The 15,071-nt window shown below is 54.4% G+C and overlaps 8 protein-coding genes across 8 annotated transcripts; 3 read left to right on the forward strand and 5 right to left on the reverse strand.

The window, feature by feature from the left end:
- Window position 1: 1 nt before the first annotated feature.
- Window positions 2-1,433, reverse strand: L969DRAFT_15297 (uncharacterized protein; the record flags this gene model as incomplete). The annotated part of the gene is made up of 7 exons (XM_014714201.1): window positions 2-98; window positions 149-535; window positions 586-723; window positions 775-981; window positions 1,037-1,167; window positions 1,240-1,331; window positions 1,385-1,433. 7 exons carry the CDS (start codon window positions 1,431-1,433, stop codon window positions 2-4), a joined length of 1,101 nt encoding a protein of 366 aa, XP_014569687.1.
- On the forward strand, window positions 1,412-1,691 carry L969DRAFT_70724 (uncharacterized protein). The gene has a single exon (XM_014714419.1). The coding sequence runs from the start codon at window positions 1,489-1,491 to the stop codon at window positions 1,648-1,650; it is 162 nt and encodes a 53-aa protein (XP_014569905.1). The 5' UTR covers window positions 1,412-1,488; the 3' UTR covers window positions 1,651-1,691.
- Window positions 1,692-1,786: 95 nt separating this feature from the next.
- On the reverse strand, window positions 1,787-5,557 carry L969DRAFT_92514 (uncharacterized protein; the record flags this gene model as incomplete). The annotated part of the gene is made up of 6 exons (XM_014714420.1): window positions 1,787-2,980; window positions 3,036-3,300; window positions 3,367-3,471; window positions 3,592-3,739; window positions 3,790-5,180; window positions 5,235-5,557. The coding sequence occupies 6 exons, from the start codon at window positions 5,555-5,557 to the stop codon at window positions 1,787-1,789; spliced, it is 3,426 nt and encodes a 1,141-aa protein (XP_014569906.1).
- A 549-nt stretch (window positions 5,558-6,106) lies between these two features.
- Window positions 6,107-7,143, reverse strand: L969DRAFT_85056 (uncharacterized protein). The gene is made up of 6 exons (XM_014714421.1): window positions 6,794-7,143; window positions 6,540-6,615; window positions 6,451-6,490; window positions 6,327-6,392; window positions 6,262-6,274; window positions 6,107-6,202 (listed from the first exon to the last, which is right to left on the reverse strand). Exons 1-6 carry the CDS (start codon window positions 6,898-6,900, stop codon window positions 6,178-6,180), a joined length of 327 nt encoding a protein of 108 aa, XP_014569907.1. The 5' UTR covers window positions 6,901-7,143; the 3' UTR covers window positions 6,107-6,177.
- A 95-nt stretch (window positions 7,144-7,238) lies between these two features.
- Window positions 7,239-8,294, forward strand: L969DRAFT_85059 (uncharacterized protein). The gene is made up of 2 exons (XM_014714422.1): window positions 7,239-7,856; window positions 7,915-8,294. Exons 1-2 carry the CDS (start codon window positions 7,655-7,657, stop codon window positions 8,196-8,198), a joined length of 486 nt encoding a protein of 161 aa, XP_014569908.1. The 5' UTR covers window positions 7,239-7,654; the 3' UTR covers window positions 8,199-8,294.
- A 687-nt stretch (window positions 8,295-8,981) lies between these two features.
- L969DRAFT_45658 (uncharacterized protein) lies at window positions 8,982-10,423 on the reverse strand (the record flags this gene model as incomplete). The annotated part of the gene is made up of 4 exons (XM_014714423.1): window positions 8,982-9,144; window positions 9,201-9,826; window positions 9,875-9,949; window positions 10,004-10,423. The coding sequence occupies 4 exons, from the start codon at window positions 10,421-10,423 to the stop codon at window positions 8,982-8,984; spliced, it is 1,284 nt and encodes a 427-aa protein (XP_014569909.1).
- A 47-nt stretch (window positions 10,424-10,470) lies between these two features.
- L969DRAFT_85061 (uncharacterized protein) lies at window positions 10,471-12,847 on the forward strand. Its single transcript, XM_014714424.1, has 5 exons — window positions 10,471-10,719; window positions 10,775-11,226; window positions 11,276-11,388; window positions 11,434-12,475; window positions 12,523-12,847. The coding sequence occupies exons 1-5, from the start codon at window positions 10,525-10,527 to the stop codon at window positions 12,653-12,655; spliced, it is 1,935 nt and encodes a 644-aa protein (XP_014569910.1). The 5' UTR covers window positions 10,471-10,524; the 3' UTR covers window positions 12,656-12,847.
- L969DRAFT_85062 (uncharacterized protein) lies at window positions 12,625-14,983 on the reverse strand. Its single transcript, XM_014714425.1, has 2 exons — window positions 12,765-14,983; window positions 12,625-12,711 (listed from the first exon to the last, which is right to left on the reverse strand). The coding sequence occupies exons 1-2, from the start codon at window positions 14,937-14,939 to the stop codon at window positions 12,700-12,702; spliced, it is 2,187 nt and encodes a 728-aa protein (XP_014569911.1). The 5' UTR covers window positions 14,940-14,983; the 3' UTR covers window positions 12,625-12,699.
- Between the last annotated feature and the right edge of the window lie 88 nt (window positions 14,984-15,071).

The following is a 15,071-nucleotide window of genomic DNA, read 5'->3' on the forward strand; positions in this document are numbered from 1 at the left end:
CCTATCGACCGACGAGCTTCTTTGCGCCATCCATGATCTGATCTACGATCTCTGGCTTCGTCTTGAAGAGTACCAATCCGGTCAGCGCAATGGAGTATCTGCGTTCGTGCATCAGTCCTAGTTCGACGATGGTGTGAGCCAGACACACCCTGCTAGCTGTGTTATGGTGACCGAGCTGCCCATGAGAAGAACAGAGGCCGTAACGAGCAAGATATCCTTGAGAACTCCTGAGAGCGTGAGCACAAGCGATGATGCGCAGCCGATGAGGAAGACGACAGAGATGTTGAGCAGGAACGCAACAGAGGCGTTCGATAGCAGGATGAAGGGGCCCAGTCTTTCCCAGGCTAGCTCGAAAGGCGCTGTGCCCTCTGTGAAGGGAATGATGAGGGCATTGATGCCTGCGCAGACCGGCGCAAACATGTAGAGCGACACGAGCGGGTCCATCTTCATGCCGTGCAGTAGCTTTTGGATCGACACGAGTCTCGAGGCTTCAAAGATGACGCCCAGCGTCTGGAAGATGAAGCCCGAAAGCACGCTAAGCTTGACGCATCAGTCGCGTACGAGACAAGTGGTGAGCGAACTGACAATGTGAGTTCGCCGTATGAGGCGAGTGCTACGCCGGACGAGATGAACAGCACGAGGAAGAACGTCCTCTGGGTAAATGTCTCGAGGCCCATGAGAATCGACATGCCCAGCACGGCGACTGCAGTGAACGCCTTGAGCCTGCGCGCCAAAACATCAGCCAGACGACTTGTCGGCATCGGCTTCTCTCACATTTGGATGAACGAGACTGATAGTGTCAGGTAGGCCATGTTGGAGAAGATGAGCGAGGCTGAGAAGAGTGCGCCGATGGGCAAGATAGACTTGATCCACCGATCCCATGTCATGTTCACGTTGGCCAAGCCATCGAGCAAATGCGTGGTTTTGAGCAAGATGCGAGTTCCGATCGTCGCAAACGTCAAGTGGAAAGTCGTCAGGAAGCTATGCAGCTCTCTCAGCTCAGCCGTTCAGGGCGTCAGTGGGAAAAGTGGCTCACATTGGGTAAGGAAAATTGAGTCGTTGCTTGTCGAGGATGGCCTTGTTGTACAAGATGACCGACGAGGACAGCGAGATCCATATGGCGATGACGACACCGGGGTGAAGCTTCTTCACTTGATCTGACGTGCTCTGCGCCAACATGGTAGACCGTTGAGCGTTTGGCCAAACGAGTCGCTGAGGGTAGCAAGACATGAAACTCACCTCCCTCCTCGCGTGCCCAGGAGGCGGCAATGCTGCGCCTGCCTCGGCCAGGAGCTTATCCTTGGCGCTCGTGTCAACGTCTTCCATTGGATCTGCTCCCGGCCTATCTCAGCGGTGTGATAGATCGGGCGTTCGTCTCACGTACATTTGCTGTCGCCATTGGACAGCCCGTTCGCTTTGAGATCCGTGGCCATCTTTGTCGTCGCTCGAAGCCGAGCTCACAAGGGGGCAATCGATGGCAGCTATAAGATGCTAGAGGACAACGTTGGTGTAGCGCGTCGGTCCCGGGCTGCTCAACGTTGGGCGTCGGCGGTCGTCAAGCTGGAATGCAGGTCAACGATGCGATGCGTCGAATGTCACGTCGACGATGGTGCCTCTACAATCGCCCGCTACGTGTGCAGCTACGGATGATGGGTCTATCTGTCTGCAGCACGCCCTGGCTTCAGCCTCTTTAGTCCGTGTCTGGCTGCCGATCGCCCGTCCCGAACGATACAGAAACACGCGCGCGCGCGCCATTTGTTAGAAATTGATACATGGACATGTTAAGCTAAGGCGTAGATGATCCGCGGGCGCATGACAGCTCGAAACGCATAGGCTGTCTGAGTTCACAGCTCTCGGCATATGCGGTCGCTTCGCTGCGTGTGGCCATCATTGCAAGAGGCGAATGCCACGGTGATGACCTTGACACGGCGCTCGAATGAGGCGTAGATTTGTAAAGCGAAGACAGTGGAGGCAATGCCACTCGTCTGTTCGCATCAGGTGAGTATAGCTGAGACCGAGCCTGGAGCGGACTGAGCGTTGCACTGCTGCTTGGCGATTGACTGACATAAGATGGCTGGATGAGCGCATGCGATGGAGCTGCATAGCTTTGCGGCGTAACATACGCATGTTGCGAGGCTCGCCAGGGCGAAGCACGCGGAGCGGATGCATTCGCAGGAGAGTAAGCAGCAATCAAGGCGTCATATGGTGTCTGTCGCGTCGAAGTGGCAAAAGAAGGCGAGAGGAGCATCATCGGACTAGATCGCAGAGCTCGCAGTGCTTGAGCTGACGCAAAAGGTGCATGACTAGATTGAGCGCAAGGTGGAGTTGCCCAGAGAGGCGAATGTCTTGCGTAGAGCTGGGGTATTCGTCCGACGAGCGCAGGCGGAGCGCTGTATTGACATTCGGGCGATGTGTCTTGATCTGACCAGCCAGAGAGCGAAGATGACTCTGCCTCGGCCTGCGAGTACTCGGGAGCGCTCGTGCCGGTCGATGAAAGATGCTCGCTCTCCAGTGGCTGTGACTCCACAGGCATATCATCCGACTCGACGAGCCCGTCGAGCGGCGATCGCGCAAACTCGGTGGGCTGCTCGAATTCGGCTGAACTGGTAGATGCTAAGCTGAGCGTGACGCTCGACGCTCGCGAAGGCGCAAGACTTTGAAGCTGATCGATAGGCGTCAATGAGCCGGAGGAGATGTCTGAAGCGAGTACTTCTTGAGCGATGCGAGCGGAAGATCGCGTCCGTCCATCGGGGAACGACCTCGCCGACATATACTCAGACGGTTGGCGCTTTATGAGTAGCGTGAGCGAGTCTGTCTCTGCCTTGTGAATGGTCATAGCTGTCTGACGATGAGGTCGATACGATGCTGGCGATTCGTTCCGACGAGCGCTTTTGCGGATTCTCTTCGCTTTGCTGCGTCTGTACGGATCAGGTGCGTTCCTCTTGATCCTCTCTAGATCGGCCACTGTACTATCTCTTGTCTGTTGCGCCACCTCTCGATGAGCCACGAAAGGATTGTCAGGCAGCTGGACGAACCAGGGTGTCGTGCCGCCAGACCTTGCCGTGGACATCAGAACCACGTCGTTTCTTGCCGTTGAGTAGATGATAAGCGGCTTTACTAGCCGGGACGGTGCGATGGAAGCCGTAGATAGCCATTTGGCGGTAGAATGAGGAGATGCCGGTCATGCGCCACAGGTCCTGACAGACCGTCGAAAAGAAGATATCTTCCTCTGCGAGGATGAGTTCTCGACCGTCCGGGCTCCAGTAGATCATAGCGCAGTGCGGGTGCTGCGTCAGATAGCTGTCTCGTCGGTGTGTTTTGGCTATCAGCTTGATGAGCAAAGCTGATAGGAAAGGCTCGACTGACGTCCAGAGCTGAGAAAGGAAGGTCTGCCTCCCATTGAGCAAGAGCTCGCGTGCTTTGCGCTTCATGGCTGATGTCAAAGTGGAGCGATGAGAAGACACGTCGAGTCTGAGAAGAGACGTCGGTCATCCCCGTGCCGACCGACGAAGATCGCGTCGCCTTCGCAGTGCAACGCAGCTCGGCGTCGGCGATCAGCCGAAAAGAAGCTCCCGAAGCTTCCCTCCCAACCTCGCTTGCTCGATCAGACTTGTAGAAGCCAGATCTTCGAGTTGCGCAAAAGTTGGCAACGTGTCTTTGTAGTGCCTCTCTTTGAGTTGAGCTAGCTGCGCTTCTGCGTTTTTGGAGCGAAACGAGATCTTCTCAAAGCTCGTCTCTCCTGGTCTGCATGCGTTAGCATGGTCCAATAGCGTCTGCCTCGAGACAGACCGAGTGAGTAGGCAAAGCGGTGCAAGTCTTCGGCAACGAAGCCTGAAGGAGCATCCTCCGCGCCAAAGTCGATCGTTGTCCAATCTCGACCTGAAAATCTTGGCTCGCTGCTCGGCGTGATAGACGTAGCGTCGATCTCGTCATCTCCGCACACATTTGCTTGGCGTGATAGAAGCTCGTAATCGGGTAGCACAGCCGACAAGCCTTTCAGCCCGCTGAGACTGAGCAACGCGACGATGAGACAGTCACCGCATTCCGGTTGCTCGAACGCAATCCTGCGAAAGACGACCTGCGCTGAGAGGTTGTGCGCTGTTGCAAAATCTTCACCGAAGCAGATCGGGAGTGACATTGTGCATGCGATTGACCGATTGTCGGCTTGTTTATAGCTAGGCAAGATGCGGTCAGGCATGAAGCGGTAATTGAAGTTGTACCGTATGAGATCGTTGTGATTCTGCCGCCTGCCCTTGAATGTACCGAGCTGCTCTCGAGTATGATGGCCGGTCTCAATAGCTTCGCGAGCGCGTATGTCGTCGTTCACAAAATTGGCATAGCCTTGTTCGCTGTGAAAGCGATACTTTGTCGCGCCCGAAGTCGTGTTAGCTCGCGAATCGCTCCCGCGGAAAGGCTGCATGATGAGAATCGTATCAGTGTCAGAAGGCCGTAGTCGAGGTCCGGCGCGCCGAACATCATCCAAGATGGCGAGTTGCGCATTGAGATCGAGCAAGCCGGTCCGACGTGGATCACGTCTGTAGATAAGGTAACCTGCCAACATTGTTTCGCGATGTCTTTCCACGACGTAGTGCGTGTAAAGGAAGGGCAAGTGGATTTCGTTGTGTAGGCCTGGCCAGCGCGATTGTGACGTCTGCTCGAACTCATCAGGCCAGACTTTTGCTAGTTCCGCCAATACAATCGTGGAGTATGCCAGGGGTGCCCTAGATGTGGCTGGACGCTCGCGGATCCCGAAGCGCTGATTGAGCAGATAGGCTGTATAGCCAAGACTGTACCATTCGCTGTTTGGATCTGCATGGTTCTTGTCTGGCTCGATAGCCTTGACGAGGAGCTTCGGATCGATACGAAGTACGCTGCCAGAAGCGGGCGAAACAAAGTCATCAGAGCTGATCTTGCTCAGAAGTACGCTCTGACTGGCAAAGATGACGTAATCTGTTTGCCACGATGTTGATGCAAGTCGAGCTTCGATCGCTCGAATGTTAAAACAAGGCAACGCGAACGTATTGTTGAACAGGCTGGCTTGGTGCGTCAAGTGAGAGCCTCGCCGCTTTGCCCACCGCAGTCTTTGCCCGTGCGAGTTGTTCGATGCGCCTATGACGAGTTTGTGGACTTTGCCATTCAGGGAGGATGTAAAAGAATCTACCGATAGCCTGGTATAGTCACTGAACCTGCCGTCCTATCAGCGATGAAGCTGAGAACTTCCTTCGAACACATGCCTCTGCAGATGTGCCGCGCGATGAGCAGAGCCTTCTGGCAGTTCACGAGCCAAGCTGGCGCGCAGATGCTGCCAGTCTGGATCGCTGACATTTGTCCACTGATGAACGAGCGTGACACTTGGCTTGCTGGCTTTGAAGAAGGCGCATTTGACGCCGGCGCCCACAAGAGCATACAGATCTCGCAGAGTCATAAGCTCTGATCTGCGGGTAGCTTCGAAAGTCGGCCAAGGCAAAACGGGCGTCCACTCGTCCGCAAAGGGTGTGTGCAGAACTGCTGCAGGTTTTCGAGAAGTGTTGTATCCGGGCAGCGCGAGGATGAGCATGCCTAGAGCGAGTAGCGCTACGAGGACGAATGCTGCCCATACTCTTTGAATGAGTTCCGTCGCGCGCTTGTGCATCTGTATGTGGCCGCCAGGCAGCTCGCGTACGCGGTACCGAACGGAGAGCTGACGTCGCTTGTGCCGAGTCGTCAGATGAATTGATCCTTCCAGCGGTGGCCGGTTGCTTGATGACAATAGCCGATGCCGGACCTCGTCTGGTACAGAGAGTGAGGAAGCCATGCGAAGCTCGAGCTGATGCGCGGGTGCGCGGTGAGGGTACTGATCACGGACAAAGCGAAGTCCGGCGTACGGAGCAACGGATGAGACGAAGTGTCAAAATGCTTTGACGGTTTCGGTGAGCGATCTGTGCTCGATCAACTTGAATACTTCAGTACGTTCAAGGCAGAGAAAGCAAGAAAGATTGCAGCGGCGATGTGTGAAAGACAGTCAGCAGACGAAGCGAAAAGGGAGCGATGTGATGAGGGGAATCTCAGGCTGATAGCAATGCGGCAGATAGGAGACGCGACAAAGTCGAGCGCGAGAGGAGTGAGAGCGTCGTGTCTATGCATCCGCGGTCAACAGAGAGGTGCTTCGCCGCCGACACGGCTGACAACTCGGAGCAATTATGCTGTCGACTCCTTGAGGTAACTGTAAGCAGAGTTTGGCGTCAGTCAATCGAGCAAGTCAACAATATGCGAGGCGCATACGTGATCAAATTGTCTGCACATGAAAGGTCAGCACGTGGCTTGTAGAAGATCAATACAGCACGTACTGCGATCCTTCTCCTTCTTGAGGCCAGCAAAGGCCATCTTTGTGCCGGGAATATACTTCTTTGGGTCTGAAGAGGCAATGTATAAATCAGTGAATGCCCTGAGCTGATCGAACATGAGCCTCACTTTCGAGATATTCGAATAGTGTGCTCTCCTCCCATGTGACCTGTATGCCTTGTGAGTCTGCGATCGCGGCATCGAAAGAGCACGCTTACACCCTTCTTGATGTTCGCCTCTGTGTATGAGAAACCTTCAACCTGACCGGTCTTTCGTCCGAACAGTCCGTGTAGGCTGCGTGCGAGCCGGCGTCAGCGCAAGTCCATACGATATCTCAACGCGGATTTTGGGTTGGTCTCCGCGACGGCGTTGATAGAGAGTACGATCGTTAGCGGCAAGTGAAGCTGCTATGCTCTGGTCGGTCGCGGGAGATACGAAGGAGAAGAAAAAGTAGATGGGAGAGCAGACTGACTTGGGTCCGACTTTGTTGCCTCCGCCTTCTTCGACGGTGTGGCACTGCGCGCATCGGGTCTTGAAGAGCGAAGCGCCCTTCTTGGCGTCACCAGATTCGAATCCCATTATGCTTGGTTTTGGTCTTTTGCTAGACTGTGCAGGAGCGACCGATCAATGTCAGCATCGTGATCCTGCATGAACATGCACAGCGCCGCTCGATGGGCGTTGCATGGGTGGACAAGCGAAAGAGGCCATCGCAGCGGTGCTCGAGCATCGCTGGCGAGTGGACATCTTTGCATGTTGCCCATCGAGCGTGCATGTGAGTCTCCGGACTAGATCGGTACACTTACGTCCTGCTAATGAACTTGCTCGCAACAGAAATCGAAGAAATTCGATTGGCGCGCGCGAATCTCGGGCGGAACTGGCCGGCGGCTGCTCGGGCGAATTCGCCACGTCATCGAACAGTCGTACGCCGTCATACATCATACATGCTTCCATCGCTCAGCACTCATCGCATACCACTCTCCAACCTTTTGCGATCGTCGGACTAGCAAGACACTGTTTCTCACACGAATCTTGCTGCCACTTTCCGTTTGAGTACAGCGTCATCACCTGCTCTGCTGAACAAAGCCTTGTCAAAGTCATCACGGCGACTTGGCCTTCTCTCCTCCGCGCATGCAAGTCGACGCTCAAGTACATGCCATCGTCTGCCTCGATGCGCTCTTGACACGCCTTCGATGCATACACGACCCGGTTCTTTGTTGTTGTGCTCCGTGACCTTGCGAGCCCAAATTAGATATGGCTATGCCCTTATAAATCGACTCGTTTCTCTCGCTCTGACTCAAGCCAGGATCAGATTCGAAAGCACAAGAATCCCGTCATGTCCTCATACGGGATTCATGATCGTGCTGTGGACAACCTCTGCTACTTGACATCTCTCGATGCTTCACTTTGGGATGTCACTTGGCGCCCCATCAAAGACCTCGCTCCTTACATCACACAGGAGCTTGCGGACAAGGTAAGAGATGAAAGTTCAGTCCCGGAGGCAGCACCACTCGACAAAGTCCTGTCGTGTTATTGGAGTTCGCAACCCTCCCTAGCAGCCCTGGCCGCTCTGACGCTCCGGTGCCCCCTTCACAGCTGTCAAGAGACGTTTCCAAGAGCTCGAGGACTGGCTCGATGCTTATGATGAGCACTTGGCCAAGTGTAGGCTCACCAAAGAGTACTTCTATCAGCAATGGCGAGCCACCCGTGAAGAGGACATTACGTCATTCCTAGATCTGTGCCGGGTCAATATCAGGCCCTGTGCCTCTCAAAGGAGAGCCCGTTTTTTGCTTCATTACGCAACATCTACAGTATCTGATGCATCCCAACCCCTTGCTTCACTACAACGACAAGGTCTCTCCACTTCGACAGGCCGCTGACATCACGAGCTGGATCGCGCGCTTTGTCCGCGCAGCGGAGGGTTCCATTCCCTGTATCCTCAACGGGTGCAAAGCAAGAGCTACTGCCAACTGTCTTATCAGCTTGTGCGATACGCACTGCTGCGCCGAGATTCATCGCGACCTTTGCATCACCGAAGGCTGTAGCCTTCACGGAACGCACGACTGATCAGGAGCATTGCTGATACAAGCGAGCGAATGGCGATCAGAGCATTGTTACCTCCAATGTATCTCATATCTTCACAAGGCATTCAAGCTTGTACGCGGCTTTCTAGACGACAAGCGAATACATTTGCAAAGTAGCAAGTTTACCTGTCGAGTGGGCGACGCTGTGAATTCAACGCTTCGTTCGATACGCTGATGGTGCATTCCCCTGTCTCCTGACGCGGTCAAGATGCTATGATCGACTGCCCGATCGGCCTCTGTAGGGATATTCTCTATCTTCGCAATCGATCAATCGATCACTGTCGTGAAGAGATACGTGGCCAACTGGGCATCAACGGCGGCTGTCGTATTCACGACAATCTCATGTAAGTTATACAACATCACTCAAGAGTCCTCTTTCTCACGTTCTTTGACCCGTGTACAAGCTGTGAGACAGCCGCTAAGACCAGACAGCGTGATGATCAGATGTCTCGCAAGCTCCTTGCAATCGTCTACTAGCATCGCCGCAGATACAGCCTGTACAACGTCGCTGACAGAGGCCGAGCGCGTCCTGTGGGAGGGTCGTCACATGCATGGGCACTCCAAGACGAAATTCGGTCGTCAGCCAGCTTTCTTTGCTACATTGGTGTAGCCTATCCCGACGCAGCTCAGGTACAGCTCTTCTGCTGGATGGACAGGGTCGTCAGACTGCGACATAGCATCGACTGATCTGATCTTGAACGTGACGCCAAAGAAATCCCGGAGATCGCGCAAGAATTGGACTCTGCCAACGAGCACACGGTCAGCTTGTAAGCAAATTGCAAGAGCAAAAATACGCACAGTAGAGGATCCATCGGGCCAGCAATCTTGACGCGCGAAACGTCTTCGCCAGACAAGCTCATGAGGAGGCAAACGAGCCACTCGTGACCTCTATCTATGCAGCCTTGCCTGCTTATTTCGTCCAGCAACGCATGTGCTGCTCTTTGTCCAATATCTTCCGGCGTGACTTGCGATCGCCTCAACTCGTCCTCATCTCCTTGCTTTTCATCGCTAGTTCCCGTAGGCAAGGACGACAGGTTGGTCTGGCGCGAAGCAGACAAGATTGCGCCCGGGCTAGCCTGCGTCTTTGAAATGGTGCAGGAGGTCGCTTCAGCAGAGAAGAGCGCCGCCGTCGTGCTGGTGGCCAGGAGCGTGAGAGCGTATCCAGGCGATTTGCCACTCTCTGCGCCTCGATAGACGTCGGTGTAGATGTAAATATCCGGTATATATGAGTTGAGTACACCTCGGGCGGCAGAGACGAGTCGGTTGGAGAACTGGGGTGAAACTCTGACACTATGAGCGATGCCCCTGATCTTGCTGATCCGGCCCGGATCGACAAAGTTAAAACCTGGCTTCAGTTTGCGTACGATAGGGCATCGAAATTGTATTTCGCCGCCGCCTTTGGGTGGATGGCCTCTCTTGATGATCTGGAGAGGCATCAAGATCAAGACTGTGAGGTGATTTGCCCGACGTACCCTCACTTCCAGGCCATCAGCGCTCTCGAGAAACATTGACAAATGAGGTAGCGTTGAGACTCGCAGCACGTCGACCTGCGGACACATTTAGTTTAGCTTTGCCCGCGCAGACGACTAGAGCAAGCTGACAGATGAATCGCGACCATCCGTGGTCATGCCATGCATGTGCAGGTTCAAAGGTTCCTTGCAAAACGGCCCGAGCACGATCAAAGGCTCGAGGAACCAGCCAATGGATCTTGACAGTGGGCAGGTGTGATTGATTTGGCCGCCTTGCAGACTTCCCGGTCGCATAGAGACTGCAGTGCCCGTGTAGCTTATCTCCACCCTCGTACCATTGCTAATGCGCTCTATCAGTCGTAGGAACGAGACCTCGTAGTCTCGTAAACCGGGCTCATCATAACTTGCGTCTGAGCGAATATTTTCTATCCTGATCGCTCGTTGCGACAGAAGCGACAAAACCAAGCGATGGCGGAAGTTTTGATGTCCGTGGAGCTGTAAGACATCCTGAGCAAGCGAGGTAGACGCTGTGGGCGCTGGCAAGCTCGGCATCTCTGCGATGTTCGGAGCTCCTCAAAATTGTCTCGTCGCGTTGTCATTGTCGGTCATTGTCGGCTCAGCTCACGGGGGCGCCTGCCTCATGGAATGACAGCATGGCAACACTGCTGGCCATCATACTCGTCTGCTCTTCGGCTAGCTCGGGAACAACCTTTGTCTTCGGCTGGCCACCCAAGCCGCAAGCTATCCCGCGACTGAGCAGACCCATCTATCGAAAGAGCGCTGAGATCAAGGATGTTCAGCTCCGTTGCAGAGGCTCAGATTCGGACACTTCATCGGAAGATGGCCTGGTTTGCCCTCTGTTCTCCCGCTTCTTCGCAACGCGTTGACGTGAGCGCGTGCTAGGGCTTGCGGTACCTGAGAGGAGAGCAAGGTAGTAGCGATGAGGAGGATGCAGAGGAGATGACGCCTGCATTGGCGGCAAGACAAGCGAACGCATACCATCACGACAAGTCTGCGCCGTCATTCGACGAGTATCTCGGTCTGCCGACAACCTTGTTGGCTTCACTCCTCATGCCCGACAAAGAGCTCTGCAACCAAAAGCTCGAGCTCGTCGTTGACGCTAAGTCATTCATAGGCCATCCCGTCTGGCTCAGCTCAGCTTCAAGTGCACCCAAGAGCGATGCGCAACGGAGGAGTGACATCAAGACGCACGACTTTGCAGCCGATGCGGCGACGAACGAGGCAGCGCAGCCAAGCACGCGGTCGCGTCGTGGCATTGAAGCCTTTCACCTTGTGCTTGTCATTGATACTCCAAGCGATCGACATCTCAGTCGTCATCTTGATGTCTACTACCAGTCTGCTCTCATGTCGTCATGGATAGGCTCTGGCTGACACATCAGTCAGATCTGTCGCGGTCAAATTGACCGCTGCGCTCAAGTACGTAGAAAAGCGTAGCGGCTACGTGACGAATGCAATCAGAAACATCGTGCGCGATCGAGAGAACGCACTCGAAAAGGGTAAGCAAATGACCTACAGCCTAACTCGCCTGACAACCATGGCAGGCACAAGCTATGCGCAATACATGGAAGACATTTCAAAATCTTCTGGACTGTGTCAGCAGCTAGTGACGCTATATGCTGCTCTCAAAGCCGAGCCAGAACCAGCAGTAGCAAAGCTTACTTTTGACGACCATCTCGACATGTCTGTGCAGCTCAATACGATCCTGCTCGATCGTAACATGTACGCTGATGCAGAAGCTGGCAACCTGAAGCGGTCTGCCATTCCCGATGCCCTGTGTCAGCCTTGGCAAACCGCACTGCCGTTGGAAGAGCCTGCAAATATTGCCAAGCAGCTCGATCAGAATGACGGCGTACTACAGCGCTTCCTCAGCGTCATGACGCCCTCGCTCAGTATTTCGGAGATCCAGATGGCTCTCGACCTCAACAGTACCACCGTGCGCAAGATCGTCGGCCACCTCGTGCGATGGAACAAAGCTCGTGTGATCGAGACAGTCTCCTTGCGCCACGTATACGGACCTGCGCCGACACTACAGCCACGCAAACTGGCGCTGCTGTCTAGTCAATTCCGCAGACACTTTGACGAGCCTCCTCTGGCCATATTGCTTCATCACCTCGCTCCTTCGGTGACTTTTGCAATCGTATTATCAGGCTTGGCAGAGAAAGGCTATATGATCGACAAGGCGACAGGCTTGCAGATGCTCATCTGGCTGTTGCAGAACAACATTGCCATTCAGCATACTGAAACTTATCGGCTGCTTGTAACGCCAGAGACCAAGTGGGCTGCCTCAGCTGCAGTAGCACGCGAGCATTCTCGACCAGACAATCGCGCGACTCTTTCCCCGGAGGCCGATATTGGCCACGAACTTGCTGTGCCTCTGAGCGCTTCTTCGGATGGGAAACTTTCGCCCTTTCGACAAGTAAGCTCAGAACAGCTCAGACGACTCTGGAACATCTCCAAAAAACCTTCTCTTGATGCTACTGCTACCTTGATCGCAGATCCCGTCAGACCGACAGAGCAAGAGAAGACCTGGATCGCTCAGATAGGTAGCTCGCTAGAGCCTAAACAACGCGAGCTCTTCGAATCGTATGTTCTTTGCGGTCTCTGCAGCCAATGCTGATTATTAGACGCAGATGTGTTGGTCTCTTTGACGGCGTCACGTCGGCCTCCGCGATCATCTACCTTGCTGACACTACGCGGACGAAGCTCCAGAAGCTAGTCAAGGCGCTCGATCAGTCACTCGTTACGGTCATAGCTGCTCAATAGAATCACAACACGACTGTACATTTACATTGCTGTTGCTTGTGCCACTAAGGCATATACTGTTTATTGTCCGAATCAGCCGTCCATTGGTGAAGATGAGATAGGGACTCACGATGCGAGAATAGCCATCGACTCTTGTTCGACAGCACGGACAGAGATGTTCGGAAGCTTTGTACCGACCAGCCATGTTCTCTCGACAGTCGTCACAGAGCGCAAAGCATCGGCATGGCCAGCAGACGATACTTCGCGCTTCCGTCACGCAGATCACACAGAGTTTCTGTCTTAGCTCGTCAAAGTCTTCTGGATCAGTGCGACCGGGTCGCATCGATGTCGCCATGTTTGTACGACGAGCAGCAATAGCGGTGCTGAGCGCAGCATCGCTTGCAGTGACAGATGTGTCTGGACGATGGCTCAGACGAGCGTAACGTCTTCGGGTAAGCGGCGTTTGGCTTGCTGCAGTCATGTGTGCCACAATGACCGGTGCAAGCTCGGCTGCATCTCCTGAGGACTCTGCCAGGAGATCGTTATACAGAGCGAGTGGGCCGATTGCTCGATCGTGGTCTTCGGGCTCGCTGTCTGGCTCGCCGTCATCGGTCAGGTCTGAGGACCCGTCGCTGGGCACAAAGTCTTCGTCATCAGAGTCGTTGCTGTCTTCATTCGGGCCACGTGGCGCTCCGGCCAGCGCTTGAAACTCTGGTCCGATCGGGATCACACCGGCTCGTCTGAGGATTACGCCGAGTCGGTCTGCACGTCCTGCAAGGTTGCCAAGCCTTAACAGACGGCCAATCTTCCGATTGATGATCCTCAACGTTGCTGTACATGACAAAACAAGGGCGCAGCAGTATCGGATGCTGACGTGCATAGGGGCATCCTCATGATCCCATTCACTCCGACGCTTGCTCGCCTGTACCCTCTTGACTTCGTTGGCCAAGCCTGAACCCCTGGGCACATCGATGGGAGGTAAAAAGCCTATGTTGTCCCTCATGAGATCTTCTGGCCAGCGAGCGGCATGAAGTGGGTCGGCAGGATCAGCATAAGTCATCGCGACTTGCCCCGTGACTCGGTCGAAGCCTACGGAATCAATGTCGTTCGAGAGCTCGACGTAAGCATATGGTCTCAAGTTGAGCGAGGAGACTTCGTTCTGCCAGCCGAGTATCGCAGTCGTCTCGAGACTGTGTATTCCGAATCGAAGAATGGTGATGTAAAAATCATCATTGGGGTCTATAGTTTGGTGGTGGAGAACCTGGCGCCAGGGTATCCTGTCTTCGAGTACAAAGTGTGTGGCGAGATGTATGGCTACAGTGATGATGCCGATCAAAAGAAAAATGGTCTCGCTAAATCGATTGACGTATTGACCCGCTGAGAGCAGGGCAGTCGCAGAGCGATAGTGATCCGGGTGACCAAAGTAGACGAGCTTGATGACAAGGGACAGCAATGTCGCTTGCCCTGCGAGGGAGAAGAGAGCCGTGATGTAGAGTCTCCATCGTTTACGAGCCATCTTCATCAGGGTCAGACACGCGAATTCGCCTAGCGTGAGCAGAATGAGTAGAAAGACTGGCGGTGTGGGCGGCACGGTCGGTCTCTGATCTGGATCATCGCCCGATGTGTAGCCATGAAAGAAGAGTAGGTAAGAAAAGGACAAGAGGTTGAACGATCCTCTATAGTCGTCGTTCTCCAGCGATCTGACAAAGTTCTCCACTAAAGCTGAGCCATTGGTGGCGATGAAGACGCGCCAAAGGGCCGAGCTCTCTCTTATAGGCTGCTTGGGCAACCCGCAGATCATTCTCATCGCACGAGCCAGCCGAGTAGTCTGTTCCGCATCGTGCTGCGTCCAAAGCAAAACAATGCCGCGCATAGCCCAAGCTAGGCCAAGCAACGATAGGGCGCGCAACCCGTTGGTGATGAACTTGTACCGTCTCGTGTTCAATTGATGTAATCTCCGTCTATGTGATGAGGGCACGATATGCCGGATCTGAGAGATAATGATCGCCATGAGCATCACGACGGGGAAATAGGCCGATTTGAGGAATGTCAAAGGCTGAGGCTGATCCGAGTCAGGCAACGTGTTGACGATGTAGCTCAGCCGTCTCATCGCCTCTCTGCGCGTCGAAGTCGTCTCGGGCAGCACAGTCTTGACGGTCGAGTTGAGCTGGACGATGGCCTCGCTGACTGTCTCATTGACGATCTTATTCTCCAATTGCGCGCTGCCTGTCTTGTGCCATCCTGACCAAAGCATGTTGATGAAAGAGCCGACTGCCGACGCATTGGCGTCCCGCAGTGGCTCCATAGGGCCGCTTGCGGCAACGCACACGACGCTTTGACGGGGTCACGAACGCGAGCAGAACGAACGAACGCGGTCGATCGAGCATGGCGCTATGCTCCTGCTTCTCCGGCTGAAGTGACACTACATCTTGCCTCA

Source organism: Mixia osmundae, assembly GCF_000708205.1.
Source record: "Mixia osmundae IAM 14324 unplaced genomic scaffold scaffold_2, whole genome shotgun sequence".
NCBI classification, from domain to species: Eukaryota; Fungi; Basidiomycota; class Mixiomycetes; order Mixiales; family Mixiaceae; genus Mixia; species Mixia osmundae.

Coding starts and splice junctions, on each gene's coding strand:
- L969DRAFT_85061 (XM_014714424.1), top strand. CDS start 10,525: ATGGCAACACTGCTGGCCATCATACTCGTCTGCTCTTCGGCTAGCTCG. Junction 10,720..10,774: donor CTTCATCGGAAGATGGCCTG/GTTTGCCCTCTG, acceptor AGCGCGTGCTAG/GGCTTGCGGTACCTGAGAGG. Junction 12,476..12,522: donor CAACGCGAGCTCTTCGAATC/GTATGTTCTTTG, acceptor TATTAGACGCAG/ATGTGTTGGTCTCTTTGACG.
- L969DRAFT_85056 (XM_014714421.1), bottom strand. CDS start 6,900: ATGGGATTCGAATCTGGTGACGCCAAGAAGGGCGCTTCGCTCTTCAAG. Junction 6,616..6,793: donor GGCAACAAAGTCGGACCCAA/GTCAGTCTGCTC, acceptor GCTCGCACGCAG/CCTACACGGACTGTTCGGAC. Junction 6,393..6,450: donor ACTATTCGAATATCTCGAAA/GTGAGGCTCATG, acceptor TTGCCTCTTCAG/ACCCAAAGAAGTATATTCCC.
- L969DRAFT_70724 (XM_014714419.1), top strand. CDS start 1,489: ATGCTAGAGGACAACGTTGGTGTAGCGCGTCGGTCCCGGGCTGCTCAA.
- L969DRAFT_85062 (XM_014714425.1), bottom strand. CDS start 14,939: ATGGAGCCACTGCGGGACGCCAATGCGTCGGCAGTCGGCTCTTTCATC.
- L969DRAFT_85059 (XM_014714422.1), top strand. CDS start 7,655: ATGTCCTCATACGGGATTCATGATCGTGCTGTGGACAACCTCTGCTAC. Junction 7,857..7,914: donor AGTCCTGTCGTGTTATTGGA/GTTCGCAACCCT, acceptor CCCCCTTCACAG/CTGTCAAGAGACGTTTCCAA.